Source organism: Porites lutea, chromosome 9, assembly GCF_958299795.1.
Source record: "Porites lutea chromosome 9, jaPorLute2.1, whole genome shotgun sequence".
NCBI lineage: Eukaryota > Metazoa > Cnidaria > Anthozoa > Scleractinia > Poritidae > Porites > Porites lutea.
Genome location: NC_133209.1, coordinates 14,554,012 through 14,573,612, shown reverse-complemented (window position 1 = coordinate 14,573,612; position 19,601 = coordinate 14,554,012). Strand labels below are relative to the sequence as shown.

The 19,601-nt window shown below is 40.2% G+C and overlaps 2 protein-coding genes and 2 pseudogenes across 2 annotated transcripts in view; 1 reads left to right on the top strand and 3 right to left on the bottom strand.

The window, feature by feature from the left end:
* The first annotated feature begins 535 nt into the window (after positions 1-535).
* On the top strand, positions 536-4,747 carry LOC140948923 (tenascin-R-like; annotated as a pseudogene).
* Positions 4,748-8,568: 3,821 nt separating this feature from the next.
* Positions 8,569-8,943, bottom strand: LOC140948922 (ficolin-1 pseudogene; annotated as a pseudogene).
* A 1,834-nt stretch (positions 8,944-10,777) lies between these two features.
* On the bottom strand, positions 10,778-14,427 carry LOC140948921 (uncharacterized). The gene is made up of 2 exons (XM_073398187.1): positions 13,996-14,427; positions 10,778-11,487 (listed from the first exon to the last, which is right to left on the bottom strand). Exons 1-2 carry the CDS (start codon positions 14,159-14,161, stop codon positions 10,778-10,780), a joined length of 876 nt encoding a protein of 291 aa, XP_073254288.1. The 5' UTR covers positions 14,162-14,427.
* Positions 14,428-14,905: 478 nt separating this feature from the next.
* The window catches only part of LOC140947382 (lipoyl synthase, mitochondrial-like), a 9,632-nt gene continuing 4,936 nt past the window's right edge, over positions 14,906-19,601 (bottom strand). Inside the window, exons 6-11 of the mRNA XM_073396465.1 lie at positions 18,690-18,747; positions 18,458-18,586; positions 16,807-16,952; positions 16,409-16,479; positions 16,022-16,133; positions 14,906-15,393 (exon numbers count right to left, since the gene is read on the bottom strand). Coding sequence (XP_073252566.1) covers positions 15,335-15,393; positions 16,022-16,133; positions 16,409-16,479; positions 16,807-16,952; positions 18,458-18,586; positions 18,690-18,747 — 575 coding nt within the window. The 3' untranslated portion in view covers positions 14,906-15,334. The remainder of the gene's footprint in view (positions 15,394-16,021; positions 16,134-16,408; positions 16,480-16,806; positions 16,953-18,457; positions 18,587-18,689; positions 18,748-19,601) is intronic.

Below are 19,601 nucleotides of genomic sequence, written 5' to 3'. Positions count from 1 at the left end.
TAGTCCACGTGCCATGAAATAAATTAAAAACCCAATGAAATCTACATTTTCCCCTTAACAATTCTTGGCCGGTACTTAAACGACCAGTGTAATGTTCATTTCTGATCAGTAGCACTGATTTTTAATTAAGGTCTTTAGAATAATTCCTTAGTTTTGAGCTTATATGTGTCCTCTACTCCGTATTTATTACAGCAAGAGAAAGAATAATGTTTTCTTTTTCAAGGAAAATGGATGCTCTGAAAACGTCTTTATATATACTAACAATTTGCAGGAGCCTATTAAATGTGGCTAAATTGTAATTTAGGCAAGTTAACCTCGAGACAATGCTTGCAGGTCAGCGGTTGAGCCCCAGGCATGCAGGCCTGTGCGGGGTGGCCTTGTAGTCTTCAAGGGCTGACATGTGTTGGCATATTTCAGCTTTGCTTTGCTTTGCTTTGCTTTGGTTTGTGATCATTGCAGATCATTACTAGTCACTGATTGTGATATATATCTGCCTGTTTTGCTCCCACTCCTCCCTCCCCCTGGATAGGTAAGTATGGGTTGTGGTAAGTATTCCACTGAATTTTTCTTCAGTGTGACGGTGCTGGGTGGTTGGCGCTCGCTTGGTTGCCATGGTTACCTCCAAGGCAAGGCTCCCCTTTTGCGCTATAGGCCCTTCCACCTTTGAGGCACCCGCTCCCAAGCTCATCTTGTCGATGAGTTTAACTTCCGTTATTTGATACCAGCTAAGGCTCTCTTGGTTAAAAAAAAGATTATTCAATTTGCAGGCAATTTATTTTAATCCAAAAAATATAAAAACTAACATTCTGAGAACACAACGCTAATGAAGCCCAAAAGGATTACATTTTGCTTACTATATCCGTCAGGATGCGACACCTTTTTTGTACTATAGCCTTACATACAACAGTCTAACCTTGCAATAAGCGTTTGGCTTTTTTTATTCTGCGAGAAGTAGGTGATGATTTTTAACCTTATTAGGGAATTTCAGCTTAGGACAATAGAAGAGAAGGTAAGGTGTATTGTCTTCTGTATGGTAGGTATACCATGAATCTGCAAAATGAATTCTGGAGGGAGGGCAAAAAACGGAAGTTCTTAAGTCACTATTCACGCAAGGCAAGGTGTATCAATCCAATTTTACACAAGCAAACCAACCAAACGAACACTGAATAAAGCTAAAAATGTGTAAAAAATTCTAACAATATTACATGGAAGCCATGCATTTATTACGCGATGAGACTATTGAGTCTGTATGACTGTTTTCTTACAGATATCCACTCCGTGAACATCGACTCCAACCTGCCTTCAGCTGTAAAAATAAGCCGAAGCGCTCGAGCCATCAAGGCCACAAGCAAAAGTAACAGTTCTCTAACTCCAGCGATAAGAAAACAAATCACTAAAGCTGTCAACTCTGCAACACGTAAAGTCTGCACCAAGAAAGGTCGCCAGATATGTGTGAAGGGATCTCGGGGACCTCAAGGACCCCCGGGATCTCAAGGACCACAGGGATCCCGGGGACCTGCAGGACCTCAAGGCCCTCAGGGAAAAGCAGGAACTGAAGGATCTCCGGGAAAGTTGGGACCTCAGGGACCTCCGGGTCCTCCAGGACCTCCCGGGCCTCAAGGGCCCGCTGGAATGAAAGGAGATAAGGGGGATCCCGGAGTAGCAAGTTCGTTGACTCCAACTTATCTACAGCCAGTTAAGAACCAATCAGATGATGTCATTAAAGCCCCTGGGATATTAGTTCAGCCAACCTTTAGGACTGCCTTCTTAAACGAGTCAGCTACATTTCAGTGTGCACCAGATAAAAACGTTTACGCGACCATCTGATGGTCTAAAAAGGATGGATCTCTCCCCGTCGGAAGACATTCCGTCATCAAAGGAAGATTGTTTATCAAGAATGTGGTCATCAGTGACAATGGCGTGTACGTCTGCACGATTCGCACTCACCAGGGGACCGCACAAGCTGCTGTCACACTTAATGTGAAAGGTAAAAAAATAATAAACCATGAAAATATGTTTTAAAGTCATGCTGTGCACCAGTTTAACTGCATGGGCAATCTAGTCGGATTGAATTGGAAACATTCAAAGATTCCGCGTTTTCATGACAATAACTAATCGGATTGCCACCTGCGACAACACAGCAATTTTTATTAGGAAGTCAGTGGGTGATAGTAAGTATGTACGTAGTTCTAAAGTTCTCTTTTTTAGTTTCATATTCTTTTTTCGATGTCCGCAAGATCCTTTGAAAAGAAATTCAGAGAATATCTGTGATCTAGTTAATATTACAGTCTCAGTTTCAGGATAAATACTAACCTTTCTAAATCCACCTGATCGCGATATAAGCTGCATCCTTTATGCGTCGAGTTATTATCAAAAGTCAGGACCAAATTATTATCTTGCGGACGTGGTTAATACTGCTTATAACTGCTAATTTATTCTTGTTTTGCACTGAGAGTCCTTTGATACACTCCAACGAAGGGCTTGCACTTGAAGCGTGTTTTTTTTTAATGCATGCCGTTCTTTTTTTGCTCATTACCTTATTAACTCAAATGAAAAAAAAAAACAGGACCATTTTTTATCTAACAAACCGCTCAGTGTACCGGCGCTTCTTTCTACGTTAGAAGGGCAGAAGTGAGGAGAACAGAGATAAAGTCACAACACGAAAAAACACAAACATAATTTCACGAAACTGAAACTGAAACTGATCATTTGCAGCTCTACCAGCAATTTCACTCGCTCCAGGGCCAATCTACGCTGAAAGCGGAAAAGATATCAGTCTCCCCAAATGCCAAGTCATCGGATATCCTCCTGCGGTTATATCCTGGACAAAGCTTTTTGATCAACTTCCAACTGGAAGAATCGCTGTAGATGGTCAAACCTTAACAATAAAGAAAGCAGAGAAGAAGGACGGAGGAACATACATCTGCACCGCTAGAAATACCATGGGCACTTCGCACGCTATGACAAGTTTAATAGTTAATGTGATGCCGCAGTTCACCGTCAAGCCACCAAAGAAAATAGAGCGTTATCATGGACAGTCAGTTACACTGAACTGCTCTGCAGATGGACAGTCCGTACCGAACATCACGTGGTCACGATGCAATGGAGAGTTGCCAAGGGGACGCACGCAGGTGAAGGATGGACAGCTAAAGATACGCAGCCTGAACGATGAAGACAGTGGCATTTACATCTGCTCTGCTCGGAGTGGGTTGCTTCAGGTGGAGACCGAAGTACGACTTACTGTTAAAACTGGTAAGAAGTGTTTTACTTTGCCTTCTGGTTTTTGGGTTTTCGCTTGAACTCAGTGAAAGCTAAGTAACTGTCTATCTGAGTCGAGACGCAAATATAGTCGAACCCCGCTTTACGGACACCTGCTTAATACGGACACCTTATTACAACGGATAGTTTGCTTTGTCCCTGGGAAAAGAAAGCCCTTACATTTTCTCTAAATTCAACCCGCTTAATACGGACACTTTCTATGACCCGTCAATGTCCGTATTAAAGGAGTTTGACTGTACTACAACTCTAATCAACTTTAAGTGTCCCTGATTGAATACAAATTTACTGGCCTTTGCACTACTTGCGTGTCGTACGAGTTGAATAGGCCAGGCCCCTCCTCCTGCCGGCAAAGATTAACTCAACTTTGATTATAGTCATGACAGTACTCAATTTCAGATACCCCTAACTAATTTGTTACCCGGGGAATCCCCTGTACTGCCATAAAGTAGTCGAACCTCCCGTAAGCAGACCGACCGGGGACTACAAAATCATCGGCTTTGGAGAGGTCTCCGTTTAAGGGAGTGGAAATCACTACAGTGTTTGCCTGTCGCTGTGCCATGACTAGCAGTCTACTTACGGGAGGGGTCCGTTAGCGCACGCCATATTCTGTCCAGTTTCATATCATTCGTTATCATGTTGATTGACTGATGGATGGATATATTTTATTGATCATAACTGTAGCAAGAGATTGTCAAGAACTGTTTTCTGCTGGATTTAAAGAAAGTGGTGTGTATATCGTCAACCCAACAAACAAAGCCAGTTTCGAGGTGTATTGTGACATGAAGACTGATGGTGGAGGATGGACAGTATTTCACAAGCGCTTTAATGGGGCTTGGGACTTTTACAGGGGGTGGGAAGAGTACAAGAACGGCTTTGGTGACATCAAGGGGGAGTTTTGGCTTGGGAACGAGAAGATTCATCAACTGACGGAGATTCCGAGTCAGCTGCGGGTGGAAATTAAGACAAAAAACGATGGCGACAAGTACGCGAAATACAGCACTTTTTCAGTCTCTAACGAGGCATTTAACTACACGCTGTTTGTTGGGTTTTACTCTGGTACAGCTACGGATCAACTGACTTATCATAATGACATGGCTTTCAGCACAAAGGAACGCGATAATGACGAATCTGTTGTTAACTGTGCTGTAACTCAAAAGGGAGCATGGTGGCACAAAAACTGTTATCACTCAAACCTGAATTGCAATTATGGTGACAGTGACTATGGATGGAAATGGCGCCCACTCCTGGCTAGTGAAATGAAACTGAAACCTGCAAGGTCTAAATGAACACACAGGCGTTTCCGTTAAAGAGGCTGTCACGGCTGTTTAGTTCATTGGATTGATATTGCCCATAACACGTATTATTAGAAACTGAATCATTGGATAATGCAATTCTAGAGCTCTGATTGGCTTAGTTATCATGGTATATGACCTATTATACCATGCTCTCCTCAGAGGAGGCTCGGCCCCAAGGTGAAAACTCCTTGCCCTTTTACATACCATTTTCCACGAAAAAGCTACCACTTTCGTATACCTTCTATTGACAAATGATACCCCTTTCACATACCTCGTTTAGAACTTTGCATTCCTTTTAACTGCTGTAAATGCATTATATTTTGAATAGGAATCAATCGCAAAAATAGAACGTTTTCTCGACTTCTCATGTTAGCCCTTTTAGGCATATTAACAGACCCAAATGACACATTTTCCTTCCCTTTTATACACTTCTACTAGTAAAATCCCTACCCTTTCATATACCTAATATGCCTGAAAAAGGTACCCCTTTCGGGCGGAGCCTCCCCGTATGGGTCATTATAGGGGGTATCCCGCGGGTGCTCTCTAAATATGGTAACTGTACGCGTCTGCGCGTCTGCTCAAAATTAAAAGCAAGCTAAAAAACGGTTGTTTTTACAAATAAAGTCGGGAAAAATTCTCGATATTTTGAGGGCGTTTTTTAATAAAACAATTATTCCTCTCGCGTCTGTTGGATATGGGATGATTATAGCTAACTCGGCGCTACGCGCCTCGTTGGCTACCTACCTTCTCATATCAGCAACGCGCACTCGTGGAATAATATACAACTATCCCCCGAAGGGGAGGTGAATAGTGGTGGTGGATATACCGAGACGAGAAGCGTAGAAGTATATATCTGGCGCTGTTCACCGACCCTGAGGGGGATAGTTGTTTTAGTATTTACCAAATCAGTTGGATAAAAAAGAAAAAAGCATCTTTTTGTAAATTAAAAACGTCACTTAGTAAGAACTTTGTTTACAATTTACAAACATTTCGGGGAATACTGTCAAGTGCATTTTTACGATTTTGTGGCAAATTCAGGATGAAAATAATTTTCTACCCACCAGTAAACACTGACAAGACAAAGTTCGTCTCTTTCTTGGTATTTGTTTATACGACTGCTGCATTTATCACTCAAATTTCGTCTTTCGAAAATGTCTCGAAACGAGACGCCATCTTGGCTCCGGTCGCAAAACAGTGAATAGCCAAGGATATTCAGAGCTGATTTGGTAAATACTAATTGTTAATTATTTCGTTAACCCATTCGCCCCTGAACCGCCCGTAACCGCCCGTGCGGATCCAGGTCCTTTCTACCCATTGTGACGTCATCAGTTTTAACAGTCAAGGACAACTTTCTTCGCTAACTTGTGCAGAGTGAAGAGATCTTTCAAACCATACCAGAATGAGCACAATTCAGTCAAGGACACCGGAGAAACAAGCAAAAAACCACGTGACATTGACTGGAAAATCTCCATGAAAATCTTGTTCCATTACCCACCTACCTTTCCTTTCACCTAATCCTAAGATCCTAAGAGCTTTCCTAAAAACTCTTCCCACCAAAATGAAGCCTACTAAATGCCCAGCAAGAGAAAAAAAAAATGAGCAAGAAAAGCGAAAAAAGGAGGGAGGAGAGAAAGCGAAAAGTAAAAGTCAAGACTGCTGTGTCACTTTTAAACCCAAAAACTGTCGAAATTTTGCTTTCTGTGCATGCCCGAACTTCGCAGGCTGATATTTTGCATCTGGATCAGAAGGCCGCGAAGTGTTCGACCTGTAAACCAGTTTGTGGTAAGTTTTAGCTCTTTATAGCACGACAGTGACCAGAAAACCACTCGACTAGCTTCAAAACGTGTTTTTCGGCAAAATCTCCAGGAGCGAATGGGTTAAGGAACTTGACGTTAGCGAGGAATGACGAACCAAACAAAGTTCGTCGTTTGGCCTAGGCCTAAGAACTTTGTTTGGTTTCGAAGGGGTACTTGAGTTAATTTTTGCTGGGCATGTGCCGCTGGCTTCTCGTAACACCTACCCCATTATAGTCTATTCTGTGGCCAATTATAGACCTCATCTTAGTCACTTTTGGGCAAATGTAATTTTTTGCGATCCCGACTTAGTCACTCTTTAGTTATGTATCTACCTTATCAATCCTTTAAATAGGTCATCCTAAAATGAATTGACCAAATTTTTCTTAATTGAATGAAGTACACTCACCAACAGTACAAACATTCCGGTACGTTTCCTAACCGTAAATATGAAGAACTTTCTTACCCCAAAAATCCGAAAATGTGTGACCCCATTCTAGTAACTCTTTTGAAAATGCGACCCCAATACAGTCAATACAGTTGTAAAAATGCGAACCCATCCAGCGGCACCTCCCCATTAACCTCTTATAAGGAGGAACCCCTCCCCCCCCCCCCCCTCCCCCACCCCTGTGGTTTGGTTGGTCCCTGATTTCTGGTAAAAGTAGATCTATGGTTATCACATTAACTTCAATTTAATCTGTTATATAAACTAGCTTAATTTAGGTATTAAGGTTTTCGGGGTTTTTTTTTCTACTTTTTTGCTGTACAGAGGAACCCCGCCACGCGACCACCTCGTTATTTGCGGACCCGTTGGTTGTATATCCCGAGCAAAGTCTAATCACGCCCTTATTCTCTGACCTCAGCTCACTACTGTTCATAACTGGTATATCTTTTGTACAGCTGTTTATGGAATCGTTCATGAAGTTAATAAAAATATATATATTCTCTGTCAGTCGAACGCTGTAGGGATAACTGAGCAAGGTTGTCAAAACCTGACACCCATTGAACACTTTAAATTGATTTTTTTTCAAAATGTAAAAAGAGTTCAAGTGAATGAAAAGGCTTTGTATCAGAAAGTTACGCTGCCTCTGTAAAACAATGACATTTCATATGGCCCATTGACGGTGGTCTTTTTATTAAAAAACGGCATACCCAGTTACCTGTAAACGGTTTGATCAATGAACTCAGCGATAAACTCTTCTAATTACTTTATCAATATACAATTCATAAAATATATTTCACCTTGTTTTGATGTTCGTGACAAATTATTATCAATTTAACGTAATTGTCCTATGTTGTAATTTTGATTCCTAAACATAGCTTTTGCAATACTGTGTGTGCTTGTATGGTCATGCGAATAAAGCTCGTTGTTGTTGTTAATGTTGTTGTTGTTGCATTCCACCATTACGTTTAGTAACTGCGCCCAGTTGCATAGAATAATTATAACCTTAGGCCGTCGTAACAGCTGAGCGTTCAGCCCAGTCAGAACTTCATATTTTAACGCCAAAGGGTTAGCATTTGCCTCTAAATTAGGGTTTATTTAGCTGCTTATGATGAAAGAGCTGCAGTCAGCCTCTGTCAGAAAAGATCGATTGTGTCTATCTACTTATCGAATTATCACAGGGAATTGTGAAAAAAAGAATTTTAAAACTATTAATCATGCCGATCAATTGAAAATGAAAAAAGGACAGACTAGTCATTTCCACTCAGCAGTTAACAGTAATTCTTTTAAAATGGATCAATTACTGCTTCTCTTTTTTAAGTGGATGCTGAAATAATGTCATCAAACAAATACTCAGTCATTAGTTAACAAGTTCATATTGTCAATTTCTCTGGACTGCAACGAACGACTCTCATTTTTCTTCATGGAATCTCAATCAGCATATTAAGATCCAACATTACACTCAAAGTTTGAAACTTTTGTGGGGAACTGGTTCACCCCAAAACCATAAAACAATGCGAAGCTCTGCATCTTTAATCTAAATAATAAAACAATCCAGAATATCCCTTCGATTGACCTACTGTTCCAATTCCAGTTTATATTCCAAGCATTCTTATCCATGAATGAAGACTACGGATTCCGGAGTTGTACAGAATATACTTCTATTCCAGAATAAGGTCAACCGAAGGCAGCGATAATTAGAAGACTAAAAACCAACGATTATCATCAAATGTAAAGAGAAGATCGATGATATAAAACACTAACACTGACAGGAGGCGCTGTGATATGACAATGAATCTCCAGCAGTTCCGGTATAAGAACCTACAGTAACTTTGTATTTTAAGGACTCGTTTTCGACACGGAAATTTCCATATTTGGCGAAGGCCGTTGTTTCGTCCCAGTCGGTCAAATCCACACGAAGAACTACATCAATGGCTTGCGTTAACCGGCTAATTTTGTCGTTACCGAGCCAGAACTCTTTGTTGAGATCTCCAAAACCGTGTTTATAGGTGTCCCAGTCACGGAAGAAATTAGTACTGCCGTCCAGTCTCCTCTGAAATACCGTCCATCCACCGCCGTCAGTGAGCATTTCACAGAGGACTGGGAACGAATAATTTCCATCTGGATTTATCATGTACACACCGCTAGTACGCACGCCTGATGAATACAAAACGGAACAATCACGTGCTAAAAGAGAATGAGAAAAACGAAAAAATAATTATTAAATGCTACAAGTTTTAATATGAGGATTTCATCATTTACTTTCCTTCCTTAAATTTCAAGTTTTAACAAAAAAAAAATAATTTACCTGTCTTTACAAGGAGGTTAAATTCTGCCCGCGCGCGGAAAAGTGCACTGGTTGCTACACATGCGTATTTGCCCTGATCGTCTGGCTGTAAGGCCCAAATGGTCACGCTGTGTTCTGTAATGTTCAATCTCTCACTTGGAAGGTTCCTTGTGCAAATAGGTTCCCATGTAATAACGGGATCTGGATCACCAGTGGCGGAACAGTTAACAGTAACCTTTGTGCATGAAAGTAAAAAGGTAAAAAGTGTTTTTTGAAGAATAAGCTGCAGTGAGAGGGCTGGGGGTGTATTTGAAGAGGGGAGCTTAATTCAGGTTTTCCCTCGATAACTTTTTAGCTTTTATTTTAGCTAAAACGTCGTGTGAAAAAAAATCCCCAGCATGTAGAGATAACAAGTGGAGGCGTGACGGCCGAGCGGTTAACATCTCGAACTTCGGAACGGAGCCTGATAACAAATAGATTCCTTTAAGCCCTTCAAATGTTCATTTATATAGAACTGGCCCCAGTTGTTTAAAAGGAGGATAACGCTATTCACCGGATAAATCTCTCTCCAGTGGATAATGCAGCTGGTTTCCCTAATACTTATTCACAAGATAGTGATTTATCCAGTGGATAGCACTATCCAATGTTTGAGCAACCGGAGCCAGGATGACTCCGTGCGCCGAACGAGAAGCAGCTCTTATCAAATTTTGCACCTGCGTAAAAGGATTAAAAAATGGTCAGAAATAAGCCGTTTTTGCATTTTTATATGGTGTTTATTGCCTTTCAAGGATGTTATTTTTTCTGATTTTAGCATCTTCGACGTTTTCATTTTCGTCTTGTTTTTTTAATCTGTTTTTGATAAGTTTTATTTGTCCAAATTTAAAAACTGTTAGACAATCACCAATCGATATTTTGCCTGACGTTCGGCACATACTGATATTAGCTACGTATTTTCAGCGACGCAAAACATGTTCTCACCGAAGTTCCTGCAAACTTCTCAATCACGGCCATCGGCGTTACAGTGAACCTGGGTACTACGGTTACAACTAGCTGAGTAACCGCCCGCGATGATCCTCCTGGACTAGTTGCTTTGCAGATGTAGCTGCCAGCATCCTCTCTCTCTGCACGTAAAATCGTCACACTCCGTCCTTTAAGCAGAGTTCGCCCTCGCGGTAATTTTCCAAGCACTTTGGCCCATGTGACTACCGGTGGAGGATACCCTATCACGTGACAGCTTGGCAGAACTGCATCTTCACCTCTGATAACGAACGTTGGACCGGAATCAACGTAAACACGAGGAGAAGCTAGAATGTGGTAAAAACAATGCTACTCAGTTTTTCCTCAAAACACAATTTTACTCTCCATCGACGGCAGTGTGAGCAACTACTGACACTGTTTATAAGAGGAAGTACAAATTTTCAATTCTATTATCCCAGAAAAAATTTGATACTGTTCAAGAATACAACAAAAATGTTGTCACAAGTATTAATAGTTATATGAGGTGATTTAACGTCGTAAATTTGAGAAACGTATTCTATATTCCGTAAGTACAAATGGAAAAATAATTAACACTAGTAATCTGAAACTATTTGCTCAGAAGTTGGAAAAGCATTATCCACGTCATATCATCAAGAGAAGTGTTGAGGAAACCTACTGGGTGATACATTAGATAAAGATTTATTCAGTGGATAACACTATCCACCTTTTGAACAACTGGATGAATGAATAAATGTCTCAGTACATATTTACCTTGAATTCTAAGCATAACGGTTGCCTGAGCTATGCCAGATGGACTGTTTATAGTGCACATGTACAAACCACTGTCCATGAATGTGACTCGCCTAATCTTCAGCACCCCTGTCTCTCCAAGAATCGTTCTGTCTTTGGGAAGTAGTTTCCCAAGTCTTCTCCACTTCACCACGGCTGAGTTGTATCCTCGGCTATAACACGTGAATCTTGCCGTCTTGTTCTCTGAAACTGTCTGCACAGCGGGTGTCACAAAAATCCCAGGGGCACTAATCTCTTGGTTCATTCCTTCTGCGCCACGTTCCTCAACAGGCTCTTCACTCATCATTGAATTTCCACTTCCCTTACGTTGATCTCCCTTCTCGCCTTTGACTCCCGTGGAACCCTGTGGCCCCCGCTGACCAGGAAGCCCAGGGTCTCCTTTCAGTCCTTTGGTTCCAGTATCTCCCTTGATACCCTGTGCACCAACTGTGCCAGGTTCTCCTTTCAGACACATTTTCGAATTACCGTCCGAAACACAGAAAGCCTTGATAGCGTATGTTATGGTGTTCGCTATTTCTTTTTGCATTTCAGGAGAGATGGCATTTCGGCTGGATAAGGAACGACCGCTACGGCCTTCAATCAGTAGTTTCTTGACGCTCGTGTCTACAAAAGAAAAACGAACGAAATAAATCGGAAATTAGTGTCCTTCTTCGTTTCTATAATTTTGTTCCTAGGACATTAAATCGGATATTAATAAGCACAAAAGGGGGGGCTTTGTGCCAATTTTATTTGTCGGTGACTATTTTACCACCCTCTTGAATTAGCATCTTAATAAATAATTTAGAGTGATTTACTCGGCTATTGCACCGATTAAGAAATTGATGACACAGACAGGGAAAAGCCTTCTCTTCATTTCACTAGTTAGTCCATGCTTGGTGCTTCACTCGCAAATCGTTGTTTTTCCTACGCCCCTGATTGAAAAGAGGAACCAGTTCTTTCGCCACTGTTAAACGACAAGATCACGTTGGGATCTTTTCTTCAATTGGATTTTCTGTTGTTTCTGTGTGTAATCAAAGTGCACTATAAGCTACATGCAAAGAATAGCTAAATGGAACCAAGCAACAAAATTTTCAACCACGACATATAAAAGGAATTAAAGATATTTTAAAACAAAGCCAGGTACTCAAATGTCACAATACACATTGTTTTTCCCCTTTCAGGCCTTACATATTTTCAGGAGCCTCGCACCTCTTTTTGAAGCCTCTGATTTTATTGGACCTTTAGGACCAGGTTCCATTGTCATTATTATTCGTTTATTGCTTGCATTAACAATAAATTTTATATGGCCTTGTTACTGCTGCGAGGCGTTTCAATATCTTGTCAGTTGTAGCCTCTTTCCCAGGCTTCTCTGCCCTGTTGAGTGGGAGAATGGGGAGAGAACCATCCGCTTTTCTCGTTCTTGGAGTGTGGGCGAGGCCATTTGCACTAGGAGGTCAAATGACATCGTTTTTATGAAAATGAAAGTTATATGAGTTTGCTTTCGAAAAACGATTTGTGGGTCATATCTTAACAAAGTAATAGTGATTTGGTTTTCAAACCCGCACCATTTTCTTAAAATGAGTAAGTTCGTTAATTGGTCAAGTGACAAAAATGTGATTTTTGAAATTATGAATTACCTCTTTCTGAAAACAAACAAATTTTGCACTTAAACTTCAAGGAAAATGTTGAAAAGATGATGTGGTAACGTTTACAGCACATCTGAGCGGAACTATCAAACGTTTAATAAAATATAAGCCATGTAAGCAGAGAGTAGTTTTGGCCGCCATGTTGGAGGGCAAGAGTATGCCCTCCAACATGACGGCCAATATAAATCCTACTACTTTGTTGAAAAATCAAATTGCCATAATATATCTCCCTTAAATGCGTTTCCTCTGAACTTTCGGGTGTAAGATACTTTTTATGTGCTCTATCAATTTTTGGCATCAGCAAGATTCCAACTCATTGTTTAAAGGAAGCATTGGTCACATGACTTCTTAGTGCAAGTGGCCTATTCAGGGATCAAGAACACGACAGCTTAACAAAAATACCATTGCTAAAGCCTCCTTTATAGCCTCCTCTTACCTCTTTTTCTTGCGCACGCGCAAAACCTTTACAAGATTCTCGCTAGGAATGGCAAAAAGAGAAAGGACGGCTTTTTCCCACTCTCCCGTGACGTGCGCTTCAGGTCAGAACGAGGAGTGTAACCAGTTATGAAAACTCGAAATGCGTGAAACATGGCATTTTCATCACCTTTTCATTAAGAGGAAATTCAACCTGCCTTTTTGCTCGTGACCGAGAAATTTAAAATCTCTCATGTGGTGAAGTAATCTAGTCATGATTTAAAATAATAGCTGGAAATTAAGGACATTTAAATGTTATTTTGAACTATCTACTGAAATGCCAAGGCACCGCAAGGGATAAAAGTGGCTTTAAAAAAAATGAGGCCAATATGTCTTCTTTCACTTTTGTTGACTGTTCTGGAATAAGATAGCATCACTTCTTGCCATTATTTCGCGTCACATGATACATGCCGTTACGTAACAATGTTCTAATTTTGATTATATTTCACAGTTCTCGATATGGAGCTTAAGCAACCACGAACGCAAAGGCAGCGAAAACGTCACTTGAAAAGCGAGTTCGCGCTGTTTCAAACATCATGACCCTTGTTGCATTTCATTCAATTTTCTAATGTTGGGGAATTTTGGTGGAGTCGATTCTCAAGGACTGGTCTAAGTTCGGAAAAACGAAGGGAGTTTCACGTCGTAGTCATGGAACAACGGAAAAGAAATGTACAAAAAAGCGTGATGCACGTGCAAAGTTGTTGCTTTTCTAATCTATCCCGAGATTTTTGGCTGTCCGTCGCCGTCGTGGTTACTTTATATAGTTCCCAAATATACTTGAGTGTCCACGTGGAGTGCATGGTCGAACGCAATTTTTCATCAGTCAAAGTCAGTTCTCTTGTAGACTGACGTGTACACAGCGGTTTTGGTAAATAAAAGCTGCATCCAATTGATCGTTAAAAGTTTTTAAAAACTTCCCTCCTGGTAATATATAGTTTTTACTTTCCACAGTCAGCTACGTCACTATCGAGCGTACTGAAAAGGTTCTAAAATGACAACTTTTCCGCCTCACCTTTCGCACAACAGTTCTCCTTGTCTTTCTGGAACTCTTTCATTCTTTCCTCAAAGTGCACTAATTTCAGCTCCAGTCTGACAAGTAACGAGCTAAAAATGAGTGCGAAAAGTACACACAGGATTGTGGGAATATAAATGTGCGACTCACTCTTAGGAGTCGACATTGTCGCATTAACATTTCCCAAGTTAACAACTCAAAACAGAACATCGGGGAATATTTATATCTCCGTAATTAAGTAAAAAGAAATGTGATAGGAGTGTTGAGAATCATTATTCATTGCTTAGGGCAAATCAGCAGGGAGGCTTACAGATGAATGGAACATTTGATGCTGGAATTAAGGAAAAACAAATGACGAGCTTGATTAACTTGTCATCTCCGTTATCATGCATAGGGTCTAATCCGTGTTTTCGTTCTTCAATCATCTTTCACAACATCTCTTAAAAAATTAATTGCTCCTAGATTACCAATGAAATGAAATAAAAAAAATTTTTTAAGGAGATGCAAAAAGTAAGAACCACTCGGTGCCAGCTTGGACACATACACAAGGAGCCATCAGTTAATGAAGACGCGTAAGATCCGTTTTGGAAGACCAGTGGTTAAAACGTTCGAGACAATTTCCCAAAATTTCTCTTTTAAAACTAATAAAAATTTGTCCTTTGAAATTCAAAATTGTTTCTAAAATTAGCTGACTGATGAATTGTATATTGCAATAAATAGCATGAAGTCTGTAACATTTGTATCGCTTCTTGTCTCAAGGGTAGAGCACTGTCTAGCAGCTTGTGAAGTTAATTCAAAGCCCCTAGGTCTTGGGGGTCAAGAAAAGGTGGATATTCTATCATTTTAGGGGTGAAATTTCCTCGCATCCCTCTCATCCGCAAGATAGAAACACGTAAAAATTACAACGCAATAAAGGTAAAATTCTTTTTTAACTAATACAAATGTATTGGATTGTTATCAGTGTTGTTAAGATTTGAGTCAACAACATAATTCCATAGGTCAGCTCTTTGACATCAATAGTGGAAAGCAGAAAATAATCCTCCGCCCTGTTGTCTTGGCATTTTTTCAACAGCAGATGCCAAGATCATTATTTCTCGATGTGTGCACGCTGCCGATGTGCATGCAGCTTAATCAGCTGTCACGCGTGTCCTTGGTAACTTAAAGCCAGTGATAGATTTTACTTCAAGTCTTTCCATCATTCAGTATGGGTCCGCGGTACAGCTTCAACATGAAAGAGCAACTGGCGACTACGCGAAAATCCAAATGAGGCGATGCATTGCATCTCCACTGAATCCTGCCGGCCGACCAACTGATTTTGCTACTTTCTTGTTCCAAGTTGTCATGTTTCTGTTATTTCGCTTCCTCTTGTTTTCAGCAAGTTCGTCAGAAAGAACTCCCCTGTGTTGGATCAGACATATGCACTATATTAAGCTATGTTTTTCTATATTACGGCTCTTCACATTAAGGCTAGAATGATCGCCACCTTACTCGTCGTTGTCGTCATCACACCAACACCAACCTCGTCCGTCCCCAGGCTAAACCCTAGGGACGACATTGCATCTCCACGAACAGCACCACCACCACCACCACTACCACCATCATCATCATCATCATCATCATCATCATCGTCGTCGTCGTCGTTGTCGTCATCGTCATCATCGCAATCGTCATCATCATCATTATGGTCATCGTATCGTCATCGTCACTGTACTATAGTTGTAAGGAAAAACCCCATTCGAATGCAACTGCCCACTACTTTCCAGTTAATCTGCCCAATTACATGTAATCCTGCAACAAGGGCTTCCAACTGCCAATCAGATCAAACAATTTTGAGTGTAGATTGTAGTTACGATTAAGAAAATTATTATTCTACAACACGAAGGGGTGATTAAATATTTAAACTTCTATAGAAACTTGCAATTGAGCTGTAAGTTTGCTTCTTTAATTTGCACCTGCAGTTTCTTTTTTTCTGGCATCCCTCTCTTATGAAGGGTGATGAAGGTTTGGGGGTTAGTTTTGTACTCACCAGCCTTGTAAGATGACCGTACAAGTGGCCCGCTGGCGGTGTATGCAAAGCCTAGCTCATTTCCTACTGTTTCCCAATGCTTAAACTTCTCAGGGGTGATATACTCTGTAACCTGCAAGGAAAATGATGTGGGCGAAAAGGAGTGCATTCAATGGGCACCAAAGGTCAGCCAGATAAGAAACTTGTTATCAAACAAAGTTATTAATTTGAGCCTGCCAGCAAACTCTCGCAAGAAAGGCGGGAATGGGGTGGGGAGAAAACGTTCTTTTCCTGCCCGACCATCCCCACCCGAAGGCTTTCTCTCAAGCCATTTATTGTGACAATGCCAGCCAAAATCGTAGTAACGAGAAGAGGATGATCCACAGCAAACGTTACAAATTACGGTACCTTCAGATGCAGCTTTGTCGGTTGCATGTATTGTCCTAATGTCACGCAATCCACCTTGGCCTCACAGAGATCTGTAAGCCACAAAAACAAAGTATTTGAAAAAAAATCCATTCGCAATAAATGAAACTAACTGCCTGATTTACTTCTCCTACTGTTAGAGACATTTGCAGCAAACACTGCTCTTTTTCTTCCACCATTATCAAAAAAGGCCAAAAAAATGTGGACCTAGAAAAACGTTCACCTACCCCCTAAAAAGGCTAAACTTTTTATCTGGGGTAAAGCGTAAGATAAATAATTAAAAACTTCTCTTTTTGTGAACTGTTTTTTAGTTTTACGGTCTTTTTAAAAAAAGCAGTTGACTAAAAATGGTTAATTAATTTGAATAAGATAATGTTTACCTTTCATGGCCTGAAACACTTCATCATCAGTTTCACCCAGTCCCAGCATCAAAGAACTCTTGGTTACCATGTTTGGTTGAATTCTTTTCACATGTTTCAGCACCTCTAATGACTGCTTATAGCTGGCTCTCGGGTCACGCACAAGTCTGCCATAGAACAGGGATTTTTTACAGTAAAGCACTAACACCTAGACACGCATATATCCAATTCAAAGTACAGAAAAGTTCTAGTACATACAAAAGCGGCATATTAATTGTTGAAAATGAAGAAATGATCGTCGCAATGAACGCAATTTATGCAATTGCGTAAAAAAGCCTGAAAAAAATTCAGGACTTCAACGGGGTTTGAACCCGTGACCTCGCGATTACCGGTGCGATGCTGTTGAAGTCCTCAATTTCTTTCAGGCTTCTTTACCCAATTGCATAAATTGCGTTCACTGCGACGATCATTTCTTCATTTTCATTTTATTTCCGCAGTTCATATATGATTTATTTCATATATCATTAACACATATTAATTGTGGTTAACCCGTTCCTACCGGCCGAAAAAACCTATTGCAAGTTGGTCAAGCCGTTTTCTGGTCACTGGACGGACAAATAAAGCCAAAAACACTGTTCATGAGTCGAGCACTTTGAGGTTTCTAAGTAACAGCTTCCGAATTTCCGGCTTGCACAGAAACAACATTTCTAACTCTAACCCTGCCCTCTCGACCTCTACCTTTTGCTTTCTCGCCTCTCTAGCAGTTGGGTCATGTACTGACAAGAATTTCATTGGAATTTTCGGGTCAACTTTACTTGGTTTCTTGCGATTTTCTCAGGCCTGTTGGACTGAATCATGCTCATTTAGGTATGGTTTTAGAAATCTCTTCAGTTCCCCCTGCGCAAGTTAAATGTCAAAGTCGTTGGTGACTGTTAAAATTGATAACATCACTAGCGGTACACAGGACGTGGATCTGCACAGGTGGTTATGGGCGGCACAGAATGAATGGGTTAACACCTGACCAGAACCTACGTAATGATGTGGTTACCCCAAAAATTGTTTTATCTTTTAGTATCACATGTGACGATGGTTTTGTCTGATATGCAGACATAGAGAGTTGGTTTAACCCTTTAAGCCCTAAAGGTGATGTTACACGGGACGATAAGCAACGACGATTTTTAGCGTAACACAGGGCTCAAATGTTGGAACAATATTGCAGCCATTTGAAACAATTTGTAACAACAATGTTGTAACGCTGTGTTGCGCTAGAAATCGTCCTTGCGAATCGTCCCGTGTAACATCACCTTAAGATTGATCAGCATCAAATTTCTCCTTGTGACACATGTATCAATGCTTTGTAAAACAGAGTGATCATGAGAATTAAGAAGATGATCACACAAGATAAATTCGCTTGATATTTTGTCAACTTCTCCCCACTACTTCTGTAGGAAATGAATAGGGGCAACAAAAGAGAATTCAAATTTTGATCTTAGTGTTTAAAGGGTTAATTTTAATGAGGGCATGCACCTCTACTCATCCCAGTAAACGAACATCAACAAATCTTTGCCTCTGCCACTACAGCCGCATTTTTTAACTACCATTACAACACTTCTGCATGAGTTGAGGAAAAATTCAACAGTCCACCAAAAAAGACTAAATTGATTATACTCACAGCTGCAGTCTGTCAACTGTCTCAACATTATGAGCATAGACATCAAGCCCTGATTTTACAACAGTTTCTACACCTTTCAGGTCACCTCGGAAATCTCCTGTCAAGCATTCAACAAGTATGTTTGGACTCCTAAAACAGATCAGTAAGATTGAGAAAACATTGTGCATCAGTTATACAAAACTCGTTCATTCGAGTTACTTGTTATGTAGCTGATGCATCTGTTTACATTTACCTCTTTTTTATTTGAGTGACTGTCTCTGCAAAATGTGCAGCTCCACCATCAGGTAAATCTGGAATAAAGTGGAGTAAGACACTCAACTTAACAAGAACTCAGGCTAGCCACAATGCGAGGGATTTGGAGGAAACAAATCAGAACAGATTACCAATACCTATGTAATGAAAGCTTTCACTCTAAAACTAGCCAGTTAACCCTTAAGCCCCAAGATCCAAAAACAAATTCTCCAAACTTATCTCCATACATTTCTTTTAAGAATAGTTGAGAGAATTTGGTTAAAGATCAAAGCATTCTCCCTTTGGTAATCAATTTATTAATTCTCATAACCTTTACTCTTGATGATCTACTGATGTTGTTAGGAGAAAATTGATGTTGGTCACTCTTGGGACCTAAAAGGTTAACAAGCCTTTTGGTTCATGAACCTTGTCCCCATCTCCTTCTGCCAACTGAAATTTTTGTATCTGTTCTCTCTTTGCACAATCTAAACTCAAGATTTGGCCATCAATGTCTTTGCATTTCATAAATAACTGGCATGACTTAAATGTATGATGTTAGAGACTAGGTTTGATTAGTGCATATCTGTAATTGCTTTAACAAACAAACTTACTTATCCTTTATGGCTAATAGATAGATAGATAGATAGATAGATAGATAGATAGATAGATAGATAGATAGATAGATAGATAGATAGATAGATAGATAGATAGATAGATAGATAGATAGATAGATAGATGCTTTATTGTCTTAATACCTTGCAGCCATAGGCTGAATTACGAAAGACATTACAATAAAAGGACATTACAATAAAGACATTACAATAAAACAAAATATAAAAAAATTTATAAAATATAACAATAAAAAGGTAAAAAGTATAAAATTGCTACTATAACTAACTAATTAAACACTACT